At 38.4% G+C, this 20,344-nt stretch overlaps 1 protein-coding gene across 3 annotated transcripts in view; it reads left to right on the top strand.

Moving 5' to 3' along the window:
• Nucleotides 1-20,344, top strand: part of ATG10 (autophagy related 10) — a 59,578-nt gene that overhangs the window by 19,652 nt on the left and 19,582 nt on the right. For all 3 annotated transcript variants that reach the window (XM_072921840.1, XM_072921839.1, XM_012577795.5), the window contains one exon: nucleotides 18,747-18,873. In XM_072921840.1, coding sequence (XP_072777941.1) covers nucleotides 18,747-18,873 — 127 coding nt within the window. The remainder of the gene's footprint in view (nucleotides 1-18,746; nucleotides 18,874-20,344) is intronic.

Raw genomic sequence — 20,344 nt, 5'->3', positions numbered from 1 at the left:
TGTGTGCCACAAAATCCAGATGACAAAGGCCTTTGTAAATGTCCCAGCTGGGGCAAGAGCCCTCTCCTTCCTTGGGCCTAACACTTGATGCACATCTGAAGGATAGAAAAGATCAGCCAGACGAAAATTTCAAAGTAATTCCAGGTAATTCTGGGCTTATGGTATTTAGTGAGCAACTTGATAAGCAATTTCAAAATATTTTGTCATCTGAATTTGAGGCAATACAAAATAATAAATATGAATTGATTAAAGAACGATGCTTGCATAATAAAAGAGACTGCTTTTTTGCTATTGATTCTCCACCCCCTTTCTTCAAGTGCTTTAGGAAGACAGAGAGTGCATTTGATGGAATGTGAGTAAAGGCACCCTTGCATTCCTGGCACAATATGCACAGTGCATGGATATGAAAACATTGCATTCTTTGGGGGAGCCCAGCTTAACTGTAGCTGATACAACATTTATCCTTGTGAGTGGCAGATTTGAATGCCTATGAACAGTGAGAATACCTTGGCAAAGTATTTTATTCTCCACTGTTAACCAGATTTGTGGTATTGGACTTTATTTCCTGTGCCCGGCTTTTTACCTCATCTACCAGCTCTACAGATTTTCTTTGTCTCTGCATGGAAAGTGCTGCCACAGTAGGGTCTCATTATAGAATTTTATTTGAAACCCATCTCTAGAAATATCTCTAAAAATAACTAGACTTTAATGTCCTTTTTAAAAAACGCCTTTCTGAAAACTGCTGAGATAATACTGTGACAGAAATCTTGGTAAAAAAGAAGAAATAGAAAGATAACTTGAGTGGGGTGATTGGTGATGTTGTTTGTCAGTTAATGTACTTAATTTTCTTCAAATGTAATCCTTCTTCTGGTACACTTAGTTTTCTGGAAGGTGTTCTCACACTATTTCAGTTAGCTGATACTTTGAGATTTTTGTCCATTGGTATTTTAAACTGTTTCTGAGAATTCACTTTTACGTGTTGGTTTTCAAAGGCAGCTCTGGTTCACAGACCTTGTTACCATGTGTAAACAGTTTGTAGCAGGTGTTCCATCATCTTTTTTTTCAGTCATCTCTGGGAATCTTGCTGAGATGAGCTGTTCCCTTACATGTGTGATGTCCTTCATAAAGGACAGCCCTCCTCAAAGATGTAAATAATATGTAATTAAAAAGCATAATTAATTTTCTGATATGTTAAAGAACATTTAATGACCATGCATGAGTAATACAACAAAGTGCTTAAGCAAATAAAATCAGAATCAAGTGCTTCAAAGTTTTTAAAATAATAATTATTAAGAACTGAACACATGACACTTTGAGCTGAACTTATTAATAATTTGTAGTCATAGAGGGAGGGAATGAATGGATGAATAGAAAGAAGCGTGAAGAGTAGGATGCAGTACTTTGCTAAGGAAGGGGATGAGCCCATTCTAGTATTTTACAGACTTTTTTTTTTGGTAGCTTCATCATTCCAGAAATGAGATTGCAAATAGTTTAATTGTCAGCAGCAGGAGAACATAAGGGTGGGTTTTCCCTGCCTTTTTTTTTCATTTTCCCCTGTCCATTTTTTGAATTGTCTTTTACTTAGATTTTCCCCCTACCAGTAAAAATAACCCCTAGATATTAAAAAATTTATTTTCTCTGTAGAGTAGATACAGCTGTATTCAGTTGGTCCTGAAGTGAAATATTTGTTCTTAAATAACAGAAATCTTCTTCAACTTTTCTCTCAAAAAATAGCTTAGGGATATTTGTTGTGGGACTATAAGTCAGTTTGAGAGGATCTACAACTTTTTAGTTTAAAAGAACAGTTGAAACAAGCTTTGAGTAGGTCACTAATTGGATTTGAAGTCAGACTTGTAGAGTTATTTTCCCCCACTAACCTATTGCAAGTGGCTTGTTGATAACTATGACATTATTTAATTACTATTCTGGTTATTCTTTCTAAAAATGGTAAGAGTCTTTGGTATGTAACAGCTGATGGATTTTCTCTCACCAAAGAGAGAACAATCTCTGTGTTTTTTAATGAGCAAAACCTGAAACTCCTTCAGACTTGGTTTTAGCATGTAGTAAGAATTACAGAACACCTAGCCTGAGAAAATGGGCTCAAAAGGATTTATCATTAATTGATTCTGTTGAAAATAAATAGATGGACAACTAGTGTTTTTACGTTTCTTAATTTCCAAAGGGCAAATTTTAATTTCTGGAAGAGGTGTAATGGTTTTGACCTTTCTTTAGTCAACTGTGTAGGATAATCTGAGAGGAAGTCATTGTACCAAGATCATTGGCAAAAAATCCCCAACACTTAGGAATGGAACAAAAGTACAGTTTAAACTTTTTAGATTTGAGAATTTGCAGAAAAAGAACCTGCTTTATATATGGAAAATAGGTCTGAAAAGATGCTGAGACAAATACCAAAGGTTATTTAACCCTGCATATAGCAGTAGTAAAGAAGGAGAAACAAGCCCAGGAAAAAGATTGCAGACAAAATTATATTTCGCTCTGTTCAGCAGGTAAATGGAAATAAATTCCTATTTCCAGTAAAGATTATTTCAGGTGAGGCAGGATGTCTGGTGAGGATGGGTCTGATGAGTAACTACTGTAGATAGTAGATGCTTCAATCAAGGGAGAAACAATTCTTGAAAGGAGATCATAAAGAAGAAAGTAAGAGGTAACTTCTACCCTAGAATTTCCGTCAGGTGTCAGAAATTGATGAGTTTTGGGTTTTGGGTTTTTTTTTTTCTATTTCAAAGGGCAAGGCTATATATTTATTAGTCTGGCACCAGTGGTATTCAAAGTTTTCGAATTCTGGACAAAGACAATTCAGTGTTCCTAATCTGTCTAGAGTTAGGTAAAAAATTTATCACAGAAGAACAAAGCTGTGTGATAATACCACAAAATTTCACCCTCAGACAAATCTGATGTTTTAAGTTGTAATTGCAGGACAGGGAGTCAGAGAGGGTTAATGAAATCTGCTGATGGCAGAATATCTGGAGGCATTGTCAATACAGCAGAAGGTAAGAAATTCCTGTGGAGAGAGCCAGAGGAGCTGGAGGACTGGCACAACAGAACCAGGATGAAATTTAGTGCTGCAAAGCGTAAGGTCATGTGCTTGGGGAGTACTGGTAAGGTAATGCTGCTTCAGAAGCTTGTGGCTCATTAGTTGGAAATGACTGAGGAGCAGAAATAAATGGGTGTTTTAGTTGATCATAGGATTACTGTGAACTGCTCATGGGCATGAATGAAATAAAGAGAGGTTTAGGTTCTGTCTGGCTGTTGCTCTCTGATGAAATTGGTATTAAACAAGGATGTTGAGGACTTGTCTGTTATGTTGTGTGTTTAATTACAGCTACTCCCACGGAAACAAAAAATAAAGAGAATTACAATAGAATGGATTTTTTAATGTTGATTGGAAAAATCAAATTGGGAAAAGAGAACAGACTAGAGGAATTCCTGTTTAATGTTGAAAAAGAAAACATGGAAGGAAATATGATTTATCTCTGTTAATACGTTGGGCAAAAAAGGTTTGAGATGCCAAGGAATGAAAGAAAGCTCCTTAAACTAAACTATCATGTTGGCAGTTATAAACTGAACGTGGATAAACATGCAGCAGAACCAGAGAAGTGGGATGCTGAAACAGCTTTCCAAAAGGAAAGTATCCTGAAGTCAGTTGGTTTGCAGATAAAAGTATATAAATGTAGAAAAAGGCATTCTGTGATGTTTGGTACCTGTGGTAATGAGCTTCATCACCTAGGAGGGCCCTTAGCCTCCTGTTCCACAGATCATTGCTCATTTCTGTAATCTGTGGCTGCAGTGCAGGAGGCACATTTAGAGTTAATGCCTTTGTTTATATGTAAAGTCAGATTCTGCAAAGCTGCTTGGAGAGCAAGGAAATCAAAGCAGAGGTTGCACAAGAACGAATATTTTCCCTGTGTGAAACAGGACCCTCATCTTTACATAGATCTGTGAGAGAGATTTTCACTTTTGGCCTAGATGAAGGGTGCTGAAAGCCTGGGATCTGATTTGAGAGTGTGTGATCCCCAAAATCCCTCAGATTTTATTCTTTAAAAAAACTGTCTCCCAAGTTCTGTTTTCATGTGAAGTTCAGCTAGGAGTTTCTTCTTTTATGTCCTGATGGATTAAAGAAGGAGAGTGCTGCAAGGTTACTCATTTATTTCACCTTTGTAGCCAAGTTTTTTCTTGAAGCAGCGAAACTCTGTGGTCTTTAAAAATGCCATTTTTAATGACACATAGTTTTAGATTATTCATAGCTTTAAATTTTTACCTTTTTTTTTTTTTTTTGCTTATCTTTTACCAGCTCTGTTACTGACAACATAGTATTTTCCTTTCCTGGAATTTGTTTTCATTTTTCAGTCATTTGGTGTTGAAAAGGACCAGAACTGACAGACAGTCTTCTCCAAGGAGGATGTGTAACAGGAAAGCAGCAAGGATGTAGAACTTGAGATAAATTTGGAGTTTTCTGGAGCTCTGCAGGAGTCCTGCCAATTGAAGGGGTCCATATGAGCACCTGGAGTCTCTCAGGGGGTAGGAAAACACTCTGACAGCTTCTGTACAGAGTGCCTTAGTTGAGGTTTTTACTGAAAAAAAACAAAAACAAAAACAAAAAAACCAAAAAGAAGTTAACCCTGATGACAGAATTATAATTTTATGTGATAAAATCTAGTATTAATATGCTCTTTTTAGGTTGATTTTGTCTGAGTGACTCATTTCCCAGTTGTGATTGGCAGCCAGTGGCAATGATATGAACACTGTCATGTTTCCTCATGGAGATGACAGGGCTTGGAGCAGACAGCATAATTGTTTGCTTTTCTGCACAGGTTCAGGTGGGATTGCACTGCTTTTGTTCAAAGGAACAACTTCATGGGACTAAAAAAGTTCCTGTGTAAATATCAGAGACAAAAGATTTACGTGGAGGGAAATATAAAATATAAATATAAAATGTAAATATAAAACAGAATGGGCATTAAGTAAGTTGTGCTAAACATTGGCAGCTCAACAGATTCCAACCTTACACCTTAAAACCAAATTAAAATCTGTAATAACTTTTTTTACTTCCCAACATGGCATATGCTTTTTCTTCAGGCTTATCTCCATAACTAAGAATTCAATATTGCCTTTTTTTTTCTATTTTAGGTTAGCAGAGTTACATGTTTCTATCTAGCATCTGATTTTTCCCTTTGCCCATTCCAAATTTAGCTTGGTTCTGTGCCTATTACTTAATATCTGCAGTACCAACAATTCCTTTAATGCCTGTGTGATTAAGAGATAAACCAAAAAAAAAAAATTAGTAATTTTGAAAGCACCTAATATTAAAGGGATGAAAGACACAGAAGTTCTGTTGAACCATGGCAAAATGGAGTGAAGCAAATACATCATAGCTGGTTCGTCAGTTTTGGAAAGCTATGTAACACACTCATCATCCTTCATAATTTTAAGGAAATATATGTATTTTTAGTTTTTGTTGTAAAATCTTCTTTCTTGTGTTTGTCTTTCTTCCAAAGACTATATAAAAACTTGGTATTTTCTTCTACAGAGGAAAATGTGGGAAAAGAAAATGTTCAGTTTTGTTTTAAGCATGCTTTTGGCACCTATTTCTGTGATTAATGCTTTTCTGAATAGAAGACAAAATTTTCAAAAGTGTTAACTTTCCTGGTGTTGAAATTACATTTTCAAGTTGAAGATACAAACAAATCTTGCATTCACTGTTGCTTCTCTAGCATCCAGGTTTACACTGGAAATTACTTACTAGCATGGTAATACGATTAATTCTACAGACACATGTGTAGTATTTTCCTGGGTTATATCTGATAAAAGTCTTGCACCACCTGAAGAAATGAATAAATTTTGGTGTTTGCAGCTTTGGGTATTATTCTGTTCCTCAAGGTTGCTGAAAATGGAATTCTTTCTGAGGTGAGAGTCTCCATGCTTTGAAAATGTGTCTTATAGTTCACAAACTATTTGGCAGTGACTTTGTTTTTAAATAAGAGTTTAACACAGAGAGTTGTTATTCTTCAAAAAGTGATTTGTTAGATTGTTTCAAAGCACGTTTTTTTCAGTTGGTAAAGCTCTGAAGGTGCCAGGGTGTGCTTCAAGGTTGTCTGTAGCATGATAAAGTTATCCTGTAAATAGAGGTTCTCCTCACCTGTGGTGAAGCATCCAGCATGTTTTTTACCATTTTCAGTTGTAAAATCAAACAGTTACTAAAAGGACTTTTAAAATACATAGGTATTTTACTACCGAATTATTGCAGCCTGGTAATTGATTTAAATTTTGGAATTTTTGGATTTGAAAACAAAGATACCTAAAATATGTGTTGAGTACTTTCCTGCCATCACTTGTTTTAAAGGTTGCTGATGTTCATGAACAGCACCAGTTTTGAAGTTATTTTTCTAAAATAGTGAGCTATAAAGTCACTAATTGGGATGGGCTGGTTTTTTGTGTGGGTTGGTGTTTTTTTGGGGTTTTTTTGGTTTTTTTTTTTTTTTGAATGATTGAAAATACTCAACATGTTGGCAGTAGGGATCAGGGTAACTAAATGATACTCTGTTCTGTTGTGATTTTTGAAATGTTGGTTTGATCAAAGCTGTTCACTTTTCTGTCTCTGTTTTCGCAGAGTAGCTCTTGCTTGTAGGGGTTAGAAGCAAACAGAATGAAATAACTTCGTAAAAGTAATCTTGATAAGGAATATTCAGTGAGCTCTGTTTTATATTGGAAAACTTTCTTAAAATATTCAATGAAACCATTAAGGCAAGAACTTTACATTGAATTAATCCATTTCTGCATTGCAATTTTTTTTTACGTTCCTTTCAACTATTCCTCTATTAAACAATAAATAAGTCTATTTAGGACTTTGCCTTTCCTGTTGTGTCTTGGTCTTCTTGGGTTTATTGCTGGAAATTTTGCCTGACTTCTTTTACGGGTGGAGCTGTAGGATAAGAAACATGGTGCAGCTTAAAAGTAATATCACTAAAGACTTTTTGAGGACAAAAAACCTCAGGACAGAGCTGTTTGATATTTATGTTACAGATGGTCAACTATCCCTGAAAGTTGGAACAAACTTTGGGTCGCATCAGAACTGTTTGTAATCAGTATTTAGTGTAGTGCATTCCTCTTCCATCCTAAAATTGGTTGATAATAAAACCAAGAAAAATGGGGTTAAATTTCTGTCTAGCTTAATGTCACGTGTTTTAACGTACTGATACCAAATATATGGATTTTCTGTGTTTATGAAGTGGCTTTATTTTTCTCTTTTTTCAGAGTTACAACTGCAGTTGTAATGAACATTTTACTTTTGCTTACTGCTGTGTAGATACAGTATGTATGAGTGCAGTACAGGTGAAGGTCTCATGAGAATTTCTGAGTAGAAAACCATTCTCTACAAACTCAGATTTTTTTAGGAACTTAGTATTCTAATTAGACAAATGAAGTAGTTCATCTAGGATCAGAATAATCCTATTGAAAATGTGACAAGGTTTTAAACTTTTCTGAAAAAATTTTTTAGCGAGTTTAATAATCTGCTGCATTGCCCAGCAGAGCTGTATTTGTAAAATCTTTTCCCACTAATGCCCTAATGCACACCACCAGGATTATCAAATGAATGTCCAGCTGATTCCAAGTGAGCCAGTTCAGATTCATATGGCACGCTTTAATTTGGAAATTCTGACATTTTCTATTTTAATATTTACCATCTCAGACCAGAAGGTTTTTGTCCTGTGAAAAGTGCTCATATTTAACTTCCGTATTGATTAAAGAAAAAGACAAATGTTAAGACAGCGGATTTTGTCCTGGAGTGGAAATGGCAGCATTTGGGCGAATCTCAGCATTTCTGGTTCTCTGCTCTGGGTGTAAATCATGGCTGAGGCAATGAGCTCTGTGAGTGTGTGTGGGATCCCAGGTGGCAGCAGGGAATGAGGGGCATTTGTCTTGTGATTTGTTGGCCCTGTCGATACTGGCGTGACAGGGGAGAGCAGAGCTGAGATCAGCTCGTGGCCAAGCTCAGCGTGGCAGTGCTGCTGTTATAAACTCCATTTCCTGCCACGCTTTCCATCTCCTGCTCTATTGACTGTGCTGCCCAGCTTTGTATCATCAGCAGAATTTGTCAACAATCTCCTGCTTTTGTGCTCAGGTTGTGGAGGAATGGTGTAACTAAGATTACTCTACAGCCCAGCTGTAGAGGTGCTTTGTTAGTCGACTCTCTCCTGGTCAATAATCCTCTTTTTAGCTTTTCACGTTATTCTCTCCCCTTTTCCACTTGCTTGTGTATTACATTTTGAACATAATTCCCATCTTCTCCACTTTAAAGAACTGCTTCCCATTTGGCCTGATATCAAACATTTTACTGCATCCAGCCAGATTGAATCTCCTGCATTTCCTTGTCCACTAATTCAGTTATCTTATCAGGGGAAGGTATCAGGTTCCTTTGCCTTGCTCTTTCTTTGACAAACCAATGTTAAGTTTTAATCCAGTTTCTACATAGCTCTGCATGATGAGTTATTCTTTCCTTCAGAAATTGTTCTAATCCCTTTTGCCATTTGTAAGTACCACTTGAATTTTGGCAGTTCTTACTTTCTTCTTTAAACTTAGGCTTCAAGAAGTAGGATTTTTTTTACTTGCCATACCTCTTTTATGTTCTCTGTAGGGGTTTTCTTTTTGTACTCTTGGTACCATTTGTGTGGTGATTATTCACTCAGATCTGCAGTTTTATCCTTTATATTGTTTTCAGTAGTTCAGGGTGCAAATTTTAGGAAGTTTTTGTACCTCTGATTTAAATAAATTTAAGCTTCTTCCAAATTCCTGTTCTTCCTTATTTAAATTTTTCTGCTGTAACTCATAAACTCCCTTACTTTTCAAATATTTTAAGAAATCTAAACATAGATTTAGAAAGCTTATCATGGGCAGTTTCTGAGCAGATGCAGAGTTCAGGAGGACCCATGAAATGCTTGTTCTGTGGTTCTGTGGTCATTTGGACACATTTCCCTGTCCACCATACAAAGATCTGTTATAAAATCCTGACTGCTGCTTCCTTAAGTTGTAAAATTCCTGTCTGCTCCTCGAAAGCAGAGCACACTCTTGATTTTCCATTCAAGACATTAAAATTTCAATAATCTCTGCCAGTCTGATGGCAGATGAGGTTCCCACCTGATTTGGTGTCTTGCAGTTGGTTATTTTTGAGAGATTGAGCAAGGCCCAGCAGTCAAATAAACTTAGTATCATATATCCACTTATCTTTATGTATTTTTACTTGTCTGTAATAGTAATCTTCGAGTCAGATTTATTTTATTTAAGCAGCTATCCAATAATCATCTTAGAACTTTGGTAATTCATATAAAAATATTTTTGTTTGTTAATTCAGGAAATTTAGGTGAAGAAATAATACCAACATTGCATCCAAAACCACTAGAAACATAATTTCCTGCAGTTTGTGTGTGTTTGTTTTTGTGTGGTTTTTTGGTTTGGTTTTTAAAAAAAACTTTTAAAAATTATTTTGTTGGTATATTACTATTTCTTCATCTGTGCTTTTGTTGTCTGTTTGGGTAACAGGCAAATGTCTCACAGCACATTTCCTGATTTAAAACTCTAACTGTACCAGGATCCTGTAAATATGAGTGGCCATGATGTCTTTTTATTGAGAGAGGTCAGTTTTGTGTGAATGTCTGTCAGCATTTGGACTCGATGGTTTTAGAGGTCTTTGCCATCCTAAATGATTCCATGATTCTACAAAATCCAAAGCAGAGTCCTCTGGGAAAGAAATCTGCTGTAAAAAAGAGTTCCACATACCTGCTCACACTGTGCATGGGGGTGTAGACATTTGTAAAAACAAGCAAACTGATATAAAAATGCATCATTAGCCTTTTTTTTAGTAAATTGGGCAGAGTCCTCTGGAATTCAGCTTATGAAAGACCCTGGGAGCTGGTTTCTGCAGTCATTAATTCCTGACCCACTCATGTGTTACTTCCAGACTCAGCTAAGTCAGAAACTCTTCTTTTACCTCAAACACGATGGAATAGGGACTCCAGCAGTACTGTTTGAAATATCATATGGACACCAAGCCTTTTTTCTAAAATTATTTGTTCAGGGATTGCAGTTGGGTTGCAGAAACCTATAAACTGAAGTTAGGAAAAAAAATCAATTAACTTGTCTTTGATTTTGGTGCAACACTACGATTTGTAGCCTCTGCCTTATGAATTAAGCCATGGGATGGGATGTTAAAAATATATTAACATATTTTTAATTGCTTTTTCTTACCCAAATTCCCTGGTTTTGCAGTTGGCTGAAGTTTAATATTTAGGGAAGCATGGTCCTGGTTGTCTCCAGTTGATTCCTTTACATTACCAGAGACAATTTAAGTAGTAAATATCTTGCTGTGGGACCCTTTTTGGGGTACAAGCAGCAGCACGCAGTACAATTAAAGGTTCTCGCAGCAAATGTTTAGGAAAATACTTTCCAAGAGATCTGCACATGATTAGAATTACTGAGTGCTCTCCTCTCTGGTTTCCTGTTTTGGAACTGAATGCCTTCAGGACACTTGGAATATCTCAGTTTTGAGAAGCAAGAGCAATTTAACCAAGTCTGTACTTCATTGTCTTAGCTATGATTTCAGTTAGTTGCAAACAGGGATAAATATATGGAATAACCCCTGAGATACCTTAATCAAATGGAAGGAATAAATTATAGAGCAGCTTTTGAGGGAAATGAGAGCAGATAAAATGTCCCAACAGTCAGAGCCACATTCTGGCTCTTTCTCTGCACATGTGTACAATTAGTGGCTCTTTCCTTGCTTCTTGTTTCCCATCCTGTGGGATAATGAGTTTGAACATTTTTTGGAACAACTTGCTAATTGCTTTAAGTATTTTATGCAGATTATTTATAAAGTTTGAAGGGAAAATTTTATATGGTTATTGAACAGTTGTATACAGAACAGTTTCTTGAGGTCCCTCCACCTAGTTCTGAGCAATTCAACTACAAGAATAATTCCTTGAAATGAGATTAATTTATTTAACAATTCAGCCATTATGCTGATTTTTTTTTTTTTTGTTAGAATCCATGAGCTTGGCCAAGTGCAGTTATACAGAAATGTACATCTGTACCATTTCTTAGTGTTTTTAACCCTTCTGCCACAGTGTTGTTGTCTGGTCACTGTGGGTGCTGTTGGCCCCGTGTTTCCCACCACATACAGCAGTGGAAATACTTGGGTATTCTTAATTTTGTACTGGGCTTTCTTGTCAGAGAAAACAAAGTTTGAATGGAGACTTTTAGAAAAGTCATTCCAGACAAAAACATTGTCAATAATTCATGCAGATTTTCTACTTGGCTTTAAAGAATTGTAAAGAAAATTCCAAGTGGTTAAGTTTCCATCAAGACTTATTATGTACCGCATTTCTGGAAATTGAAAAGACCATGTAACACTAATAAAGGAAGTAATTCAGTACTTGTCTCCAGCCTCTGTGAATGTCTCCAATATACATTTGGTGTGTTTGCGATCAGTGACTTTTGATAATTTTGTGTTTGTTACTATTTGGAGTTTTCTTACAGAGTATTTTGTTTGAAGATGAATTTAAGGGCTTATGACCTGCCCCAGTCTGAGTTCAGAATTCTGTATTTACTTTGTAGCAGTGAATACAGCATTGAAGGTAAATACATCTGTATTGTATCTTTATGAATACAATAAACATCTTTTCAGAGTGAGCAAAAGCTAAACATACTTGACTTGGTAGGGCCTACCCCTGTTCATTTAAAAACATAGTTTTTATACTTGGATATTTGCAAATGCAAGCAATGAGTGGATCCTAATATGCTATAATTTTTTGTCTAAGTGTAGGAACAAATTCACTTTTTCTTTTGGAGATTTTAGGAGAAACTTCACAACTATTTTGAGTAATTTTTTAATTATTTTTAGTGATAGCTAAAATTTTTGACTTCAGGCTATTTTAAATGTGAAATAGATCATTATAATTTAGTGACATCTTTGTGTTTTCTTAATGAGAGAATAACACATGTGCTTTAGCCCTAACATATAGGTAATAGAATTGGATTGCTCACATCCAAATTAGCCAGTTGTAATTAAGCCACATTGTTTATGATTATTGTTTCTAATGGTTGTGCTTATCTAATACAGTCTATGGCCAAGCTTTGGTTAGCATCTCAAGTAACTCTCAAGATGTATCATTTTGTCAGATATTAACTTAATCAGATGCCATTTCCTTTTTCAAGTGGTCAGCATCCAACTGTTCTGTTTCATGCAGTAAGTCACTGTCCTGGTGTCCTGGGTGGGCACCAGTGCAGCCACTTCTAATTGCAACCCTTAATTTCAAATGTCTTGTTTTTACAGAGCCAGATTTTGTGATAATTTGAGCATTTCTGTCTGTAACTTTTTCACCAGAATTACTGTTAAACACTGTCTGTCAGTCTTGGCATCATTTTCATACAGTTTCCCATCTGAGAAATTAATGAGGATTTGAGTTTGTCTTCTAAAAAGTAAAGGTTTGTAGGCATTTGCTGTCAGTCTCCCTGTTGAATTAAGCGTGGCCAAAACTGGGTTGCTGCTGTGATTCACAAAGCAGAAATAATAATCCTTGTTCTAAAAAAATAAAGCTGACCTAAAATACAGCTGAACTGCTACTGTTGTCTTCTAGTTTAGCTTTTTTTTTTTTCCTTTTTTGCCTGTTGTAAAGCACAGAGCCCAGTCCTGGAAACATTCAGTTCCAAAGAAGCAATAATCTTGTGGAATAGTACTTAACCTCAAAGTAGTAGCTTACTCCAATTTGTGCAAATGGAAGATAATGACAAAAATGATGGGAAAATCCTCAAAAGGAGACTCTGGGGGACCTTGTGACAGGAGGGGACAGCCGAGGGGGGTCGGGCTCTGCTCCAGGAACAGGGACAGGAGCAGAGGGAACAACCCCAGGGCAGGCTCAGGGTGGAACCAGCAGGAATTTCCCCATGGAAAGGGAGCTCAGGCCTTGGAAGTGCCCAGGGAGGGTTGGAGTGCCCATCCCTGGAGGTGTCCCAGCAATTCCTGGATGTTCTCTGGGCTGGGGACAAGGTGGGGATGGGGCACAGCTGGGACCCCATGGGCTGGGAGGGATTTTCCAACCTCAGTGATCCTGGGATGCTGTAATTGTTACTGGAAGGCAGGTGGCAAAAATCAGTGGGTACAGCCACCACCATCTCTGACTACTCCTTATCCCACCATACTTCCATGGAAAGAAAACTGCTCTGAATTCCTCGGTCTGAGGAATAAGATTGGCACAGAACACTGCTGGGGGCAGTGGAGGTGGTTCTAGGTGGGGCTGCTCTGATCCTCTGTAAGATCTGTGTCTGCAGAGATCTTCCTTTCAGGAGCTGTAGGTTCTTTGGGTTGGTCCATCTTCCCTCAGCAGATGAGCTGTCCCTCTGTGTCCTTGGATTTCTTTGCCTCATTTCCCAGATTTCCTGTCATTCCCACCACAAGAGGTTTCCTAACACACCATGCTTCTGGTCCAGCCCTGTGCAGACAGCCTTGTACTCTCTGCATTAAAACAAGAGAAAATGTTTCTTCTGTGGGAGGAGAAAAGCCACCAAATTCTGCATTCTATATGTGACAACTCAGGAAGAATGTGGAGTGATTTTGTAACAACTCCCCACCTTTATATGAAGAGAAAATTCACAACTGTTCTGTTTTCACGGTTCGTTGCTTCTTTTGCTTGAAAAGGCTTTGCTTTCACTTGTGATAGTGGTTTTGAAGCAATCAAAAGAAAAATCTAATTTCCAGCTGTTAGAAATGATTGTTCATGCATGAGGAACTACTGCAGTTTTTATGTGCTATGTCTTTTTGGGGTGGAAGTCCTGGTTTTGGTGTTTTGGTATGCCATGAATAACAGGAGTGGGGTTGGGGTGGAGGGGAACTTTTTTTGGGAAATAGTTACTTTGAAAGTGACTGTATGCTTTCATAGTGTCATGGCCAGGGTGCTGAGTTCAGTCAGAAGATTTCCCTTTGGAAAATGACATGTTTCAGGGATCCACTACCTGTTTACCTTGACTCCATTGGTGACATAGTGGCTTTTCAGGGCAGCTGTGTCTTGCAAAAGAAAGCTCCTTGCACACAGTATTTCAGGCATCACCAAGTGATTTAAGAGCCACTTTCTTTCTCTGTTATTGAGTATTTAACCAGGTTCTTCACTTGGATGACTAAATTGTAAGAAGTCCAGGACAGCAGGGAGGATTTTGTAGCTGCACACAGAAAATAAATCCATAAGATAAATTTGTTATGCTTCAGACAACTTCTGCTATCCTTGTATTTCCCTCATCTGTCACTAGTGATGTCAGCACTAGAAAGCACCTGGAGGTGGTTGGATCCCACATGTGTTCTTCACTTAAGAGAGCAGTTTATCAATGTACATTAAAATGGTGCTACTGGTGGTAAAGGGTTTTATACAACATCCATATTACACTGAAATTCTTCAGGGACATGTCTGCATTTATACAGGCTGTGGTAGAGTGGGCTACTTTTGATTAGAGCCCGTAAATTTGGGCACAGTAAATGCACTCGGTGTCCTCCTCCCCAGGCAGGGTGACCTTGCTGACTGCTGTGACCTGTGACAAACAGGTCTCAGGGCTGCTCCAGGCTGGGGGATGAGCTGAGATCCTGCACACGAGGGACCAAAACCTGCAGGAAAATGTCCTGCAGAGATTGGACCTGCGGGGGCTGCAGCCAGAACTGGATCTGGAAGTTTGGATGCTTGGGAGAACAGCCAGGAGGAGAGCAGAGATACGATCTCACCACAAGGCCACGCCCTGCTCATCAGCCTGCTTTAATTCTTCCTGATGAACGCTGTCCTACCAGTCAGTTTCTGTGCTCAAATCTCCCTGTTTGTCAGGGGAAAAGTATTGGAAAAACTGCTCTTGAAAGTTCTTGTGTTTCAGTGGTGGCTCTGCACCTCTGAAGAGAGAGGAAGAGTTATACATTTCATCTTTAGAGGCTGAAATTAAATTAGATGTAAATGTATTCCAAGCAATGAAGGCAAATTTGCTTACTACTCTGGCTAGCATTTCCTTTTTCCCTCCTCATACTCAAAGTAGCATTACCAGTAGCTCTGTCTCTGTCACCTCTTCCCAGTCTTGCTGTGTTCCTTCAGGAGCATGTCCCAGGAGCCTGGACAAGGCAGCAAGAAAGGAGATGTGGAACATGGGAACTGGGAGAAGGGCAGCAGTGTCTGGGCATCCAGGACAAATTTTATTTGCACCACTTCTCTTACCTTTTCCCCCAAAAGGGGGCCTGCTTCTTCATTTCTAAGGGCATTTAGGCTAAGCAAGAAATTCTGTCTCAGTGGGCCTCTGCAGTTGAGGTGGAGATAGGAAAATGCTTAGTGCCAGTAGGGAAACCCATTTTTTTTAGTTGATTCTGTCACCTTCCCATTTTACCCTTTCCTTCACAGTCTCCCTCCAAAGGTACCTTAACCCACATTTCCCTGATGCCCTGCTGCCACTAAACTACCCAAAACCATAATTAACTCTCTCCTGCTGTCAAATTAACTTGTTACCACAAGTTTTAAACTTGTCTTCCTCATCAAGAGGAATAGAAATAGTACAAATATGTTATTTTGCCTTCAGAATGACACCTGGCAATGTTTCTTACCTATTGATTGAAATAATTTAGCATTTTAAAAGGAACAAATTGACTTAATTTGTTTGGGGGATACTTAAAGGTTGAGGACAATTTTATATCAATTAAAATCAGTGGTAATTCATTTATGATGGAACTAATGTAATTAATTAGGTAGTTGCTGCTTATCTTCTAATACATATATTGTTTTTAAACATCTGCTCAATAGTCCATTATGAGAGCACAGAAGTGATTTTACCTGAGAGCAGTAGAGGAGCAGATGCCTCCTGATGACAGTTTCTTTAGGAAACAGCCAGCCAGTCCTGGATTCACAGTTTTTACTTGAAGCATGTCAGGCATGCAAGTAAATTTGAAAATCAGAAACAAAAAAATTGAGGAACAAGTTTCTTCATATCATTCTTAATGATTGCATTTTGTTTAAAATGCCTTTTTTGGTTAGTGTTGTATATGACATTTTTTGAGGCTGATGTTTGTGTTTTGTCTTTTGTTTTGTGGTGTCTGTACATGTTAATGTTTTGCAGTGGTTACAAAGCCATCCAAATTTAAATTTGATTTCAGTGTTGTCTAATACAGTGACTAAAATTCAGCATTAGCTCAAAGAGTCAGAACTACAATATAAATAGGAAAATAGGAATAGGAAACCAGAACAATAATTCAGAGAAAGAGTTAAAATAGACTATCATGATGTATGTAAAAATAAAGTGTCAGTTTTGCTTTTTTAAAATAAGTTACACCTGTGTTTTATGTTTATGGCTTTATCAGTACTGGGTGAAGAGTGAAAATGAGGTGTTCTGGGCTGATACAGAACTGTCTGAGGCTCCTTGGTTCTAGTGACCCATTTGTAGATTTTTAGATGTTTCAAAGATCACCTAAAATGACTGTACTCATTTTATTCATCTCATCAGCAAAGTTCATCTCATCAGCTACAGAGATACCATCAAAACTTGTAGGCTACAAAATGTACTTTCCCTGGAAAAATCCTGTGGGCTGTACTTGCAGAGACTGTAAAGAGCACAATTGCACATCAATGATGTGTCTTTTCAAATCAGAAAACGTGAAATTGCTGTTTCCTGAGAGGAAGGGGGATTAGAGTAGCCCTGAGAAGGATTCAGCTATTTGCCTTTGTGTGCAGATCTAAAATAGTCACAAATTAGTCATTTTACCATTATGTAGAGAATGCAGTTTATGCAGACAGTCTTCTTTCTAGAACAGTGGTATTTAACACAGGAGCAGGTAGTCTTGCCATTTCCAGAAGGATCTTTCAGGGCAGGGTAAGCTGGTGACTAAGCAGGAGGCAAGGCCCTGGTATCTGATGAAACATTAATGCCTGAGAAGCACCATCTAGGCTCAGTTCTGAGCACAGACTCTTTCTCTTCCCCACCCCTACACTCACACTAAAACCAGTCTGTAGCTGGGTTTGGGTTTTTTTTTGTTTTCCTTTCCCACAGGCTGCTGATGGTCTCTTCTGCTATTCTCACTGAAGCATTAATCAATTTTAAAGAAGGTTCAGCGTTATATAGAGAAGAATTTTTTTTCTTGCTTCTTTTTTTTTAAGCTGTATTTTACATATAACCACTGATGATTTGTGTGGGGAGGAAAAGAATGTCCCTTCTTGGTCTGTCACTCATGTATATGGGAACTGGGCATATCACATGAGTCTGTGACATCAGGAACAGCAATCAACACTGTCCTTCTGGCATTGTAGAATTTAGGATCTCTTCACATTCAGTTTTTTAAAACTAGGTTAACCCAGAGAGCATGTTTTCAAACATTCCCATTCAGTGCTTTAGGCATTTGTTTCCCCATAAGCAAAAATCGACCATTTTCCTGCAGACATCTGGGATTTACCAGGAAACCAGGAAACCTCTGCTCTGTGGTCTTCTCACTTCATGTCCAAAAATGTATGGGCAGTTCCTTGGTCTGCAGCCTCCTGAGTCCTGGGCTTTCAGGGAAAGCCACATCAGAAAAAAACCCTGAAAATATATTTTGGGTCATTACTGTTAAAGTTTATTAGTTTTTATATTTTTTCACGTATCGATTCATCCATTGCTGACTTGACTAAGGATGTGAGATAAAAATGCTAAATAGCCTTAAATTCCCGGTGTGTTGTATGAACATAGTGTTCAGAGGATGCTGGTTCTTCTTTTCTGCTCAGTCTTTTTCTGTTTTGCTTGGACAGATACCATAAGTCAATATTCAGGGTTGCTTGGCAATAGCCAAGTCGTGAAACGCACGCCCAGCCTGTGGGGCATTATGGTTGCTTAGTTCATGCATGTAAATTTGGGGGTTTGAGCACTGAACAAGTCCACACCCAGAGTGTCTTCTTGGAAAGTTTGTTCTTATGTTTAATCTTAATGGCATTATTAATTTAATGGTTCCATTTTCAGAGACACTGAGTTATGACAGCTTTTAGAAAAATCCAAACAACTGCATGCTTAGCACTGTTGGAATATTAATTTGAAATGTTGTGAAATTCGTGCTGCAGCTGTTGTATATCTCAATGCAATTAGTTTCATCTATTTTGATTTGTTTCAACTCTACCATAAACTTTAGTACTTTACACCTGGAATATACACTAGCAGGGAAAAAAAAAAACCCTCTCAGTTTTATTATTACATTTTATGTTATTATTATAATTACATTATATGATACATTTTATATTATTAGCAAAAGCAACTCCTGGCAAAAAGCCTTTAAAGAAAGTAGATCAGAGGATTTTTGGTGGGTACATTTGATTTGTCTTTTGGCAAGCAAAACCAGATTATTTAAGGATACACTTCTAAAATGGTCTATACTGAATGTAATGAGGACAGGTACAGCTGTAGTCCCCTTATTGTGCCAGTTACTGTGCCATGAAGATTTTAGAGAGAGCCTTGGTGCAGCTTAGAAAGATCTCAGCTCTGGAAAGGCTTGCAGTAGTTCACAGTTTGTGGAAGGAAGTGTGTAAGATGTCTTTGTAGCTTTCAGACTCCCCTGACTTTCTTGCTAGCGTTGAAAAATTCCCTTGGGAGTTTGCACGAGTGAAAAAGGGGTGGTTGCCATTATTTACTGCGCGTTTCCTGAGCTCGTGGCGATTCCCTGGGTACACATGCAGGGGCTGACGTTGCTGTGGCCACGCGTGTCGTTTCAGGAGCCCTCGGATGACTCTCAGGCCGCTGGGGCTTGCAGCACAGAAGAAGTGGTTCGCTACGAGTACCACGTCCTCTACTCCAGCAGCTACCAAGTGCCCGTGCTGTATTTCAGAGCCTGCTTTTTGGGTAAGGCCAGCACAGACTCCTTGTGCTGGGTGCAGATGTTGAAAATTTTGTATTAGGTTGAGGAAGAGATGTAATAAGAAACTAAGAGGTGAGGCTGCTCACCAGAGAGTTTTTAGTGCTCTGGACTCAGAGCTCCAGGACTGTGGAGGAGATGATATCATCTCAGCCTGATCTTTGGCTCCTGGCATCTTGCCTGTGGTTGACTGAAACTGCTGGTCATTTTTCTTGTTCTTTCCTGAAATGACTAGTGTTGCAGGTTTAAACTGGGCTGGGCAATCAGTGGACATAACCACAGTGCCTGAGCCACAGTTTGAGCCACAGGGCTGGGGTCTAAATGTGACTTTTAAATGTGTGCTGTTTTCTGTTTAAATTTGCTCCTTAAGGGAAAATAAAGTAATACTGATAGGATATTGACTTTTTTTTTTTTTGTATTGAAGCTGGCTCTTTAAACAGTCTGATGCTGTCTCCTCCCTGGTATGTACATCTTGCTACCCACTGCTCTGTGGCTGTAACCACTGTGATTTCAGCCCCCATCCTGTCAGGGGAGGAAGGAGGAGCACTCAGCCTCCCAGGGAGGCCACGTTGGTGTCGCTCATTTAATCAGCAGGCACAGAGTGATCACACTGCAGCACTGGCTGTGCTCTGTTCCTCGCTGCCCCAAGCCTGTGCACCTCTGCACTGTGCCTGCAGTGGTGTGGCCAGCAGGACCAGCTTGTGGCACTTGTGGGCAGCCTTGAGTGGTGAGCATGGTTGTGTTGGGTTAAGGCTTGGACTAGATCATTTTAGAGCTCTTTTCCAACCTAAACGATTCCATGATCAGCATCTTCTGTGTTTTGAATAATATCTTAACTTCATCTAGATAAAGATGTCTGAATGTTGCCAGTGATATCTTTTCCTTTTTAATTAAAAAGTAGCTTAAGCTGCTTTGAATGTGTTTGGTAGATTTAATCACTCTCTGCCTTATATTGTTTAATGGTTTCTAATTTTGCAGTGTTAGCGTTTCGAAAAGCACTTCAGATTCAAAATTGAAGAACAAATTCTTGTAGGCTCCCTGGTGGAAAGATTTTAGTCTGAGGTGCAGTTTCAGGAATGGATAATTTGGGGTAAATTTTCAGAGTGGGACGTGGGGAACTGGGGACGTTGCTCTGCCTTTACCACCAACAAAACTCATCTGCACACATCCTGTTGCAGATTTATTTCCAGCATTATTACAGGCATTTACAAACGTGCAGTGTTTTGCCTTTGAACTTGTTGTGCAGACAGGAAGATGAAGGTAGTTTTGCTGTGAGAGACGGGTTAGCCTATTTGTGGTCCTGAAAAATGTCATCTTCTTGATTTTTGCTGAATTTATAGTGCAGTGACTCTACAGAAGAGGACGGAGAATGGTGCAGGTAGAGGAAGTAGGACAGTATCTCTACTGTACTGTACTTCCATATAATTAGTATTCACCATAAGCAGTTAATCACCAGAG

Source organism: Taeniopygia guttata, chromosome Z, assembly GCF_048771995.1.
Source record: "Taeniopygia guttata chromosome Z, bTaeGut7.mat, whole genome shotgun sequence".
Classification (NCBI taxonomy): Eukaryota; Metazoa; Chordata; class Aves; order Passeriformes; family Estrildidae; genus Taeniopygia; species Taeniopygia guttata.
The sequence above is the reverse complement of the archived record's forward strand: the minus strand, read 5'-3'. Positions and strand labels throughout refer to the sequence as shown.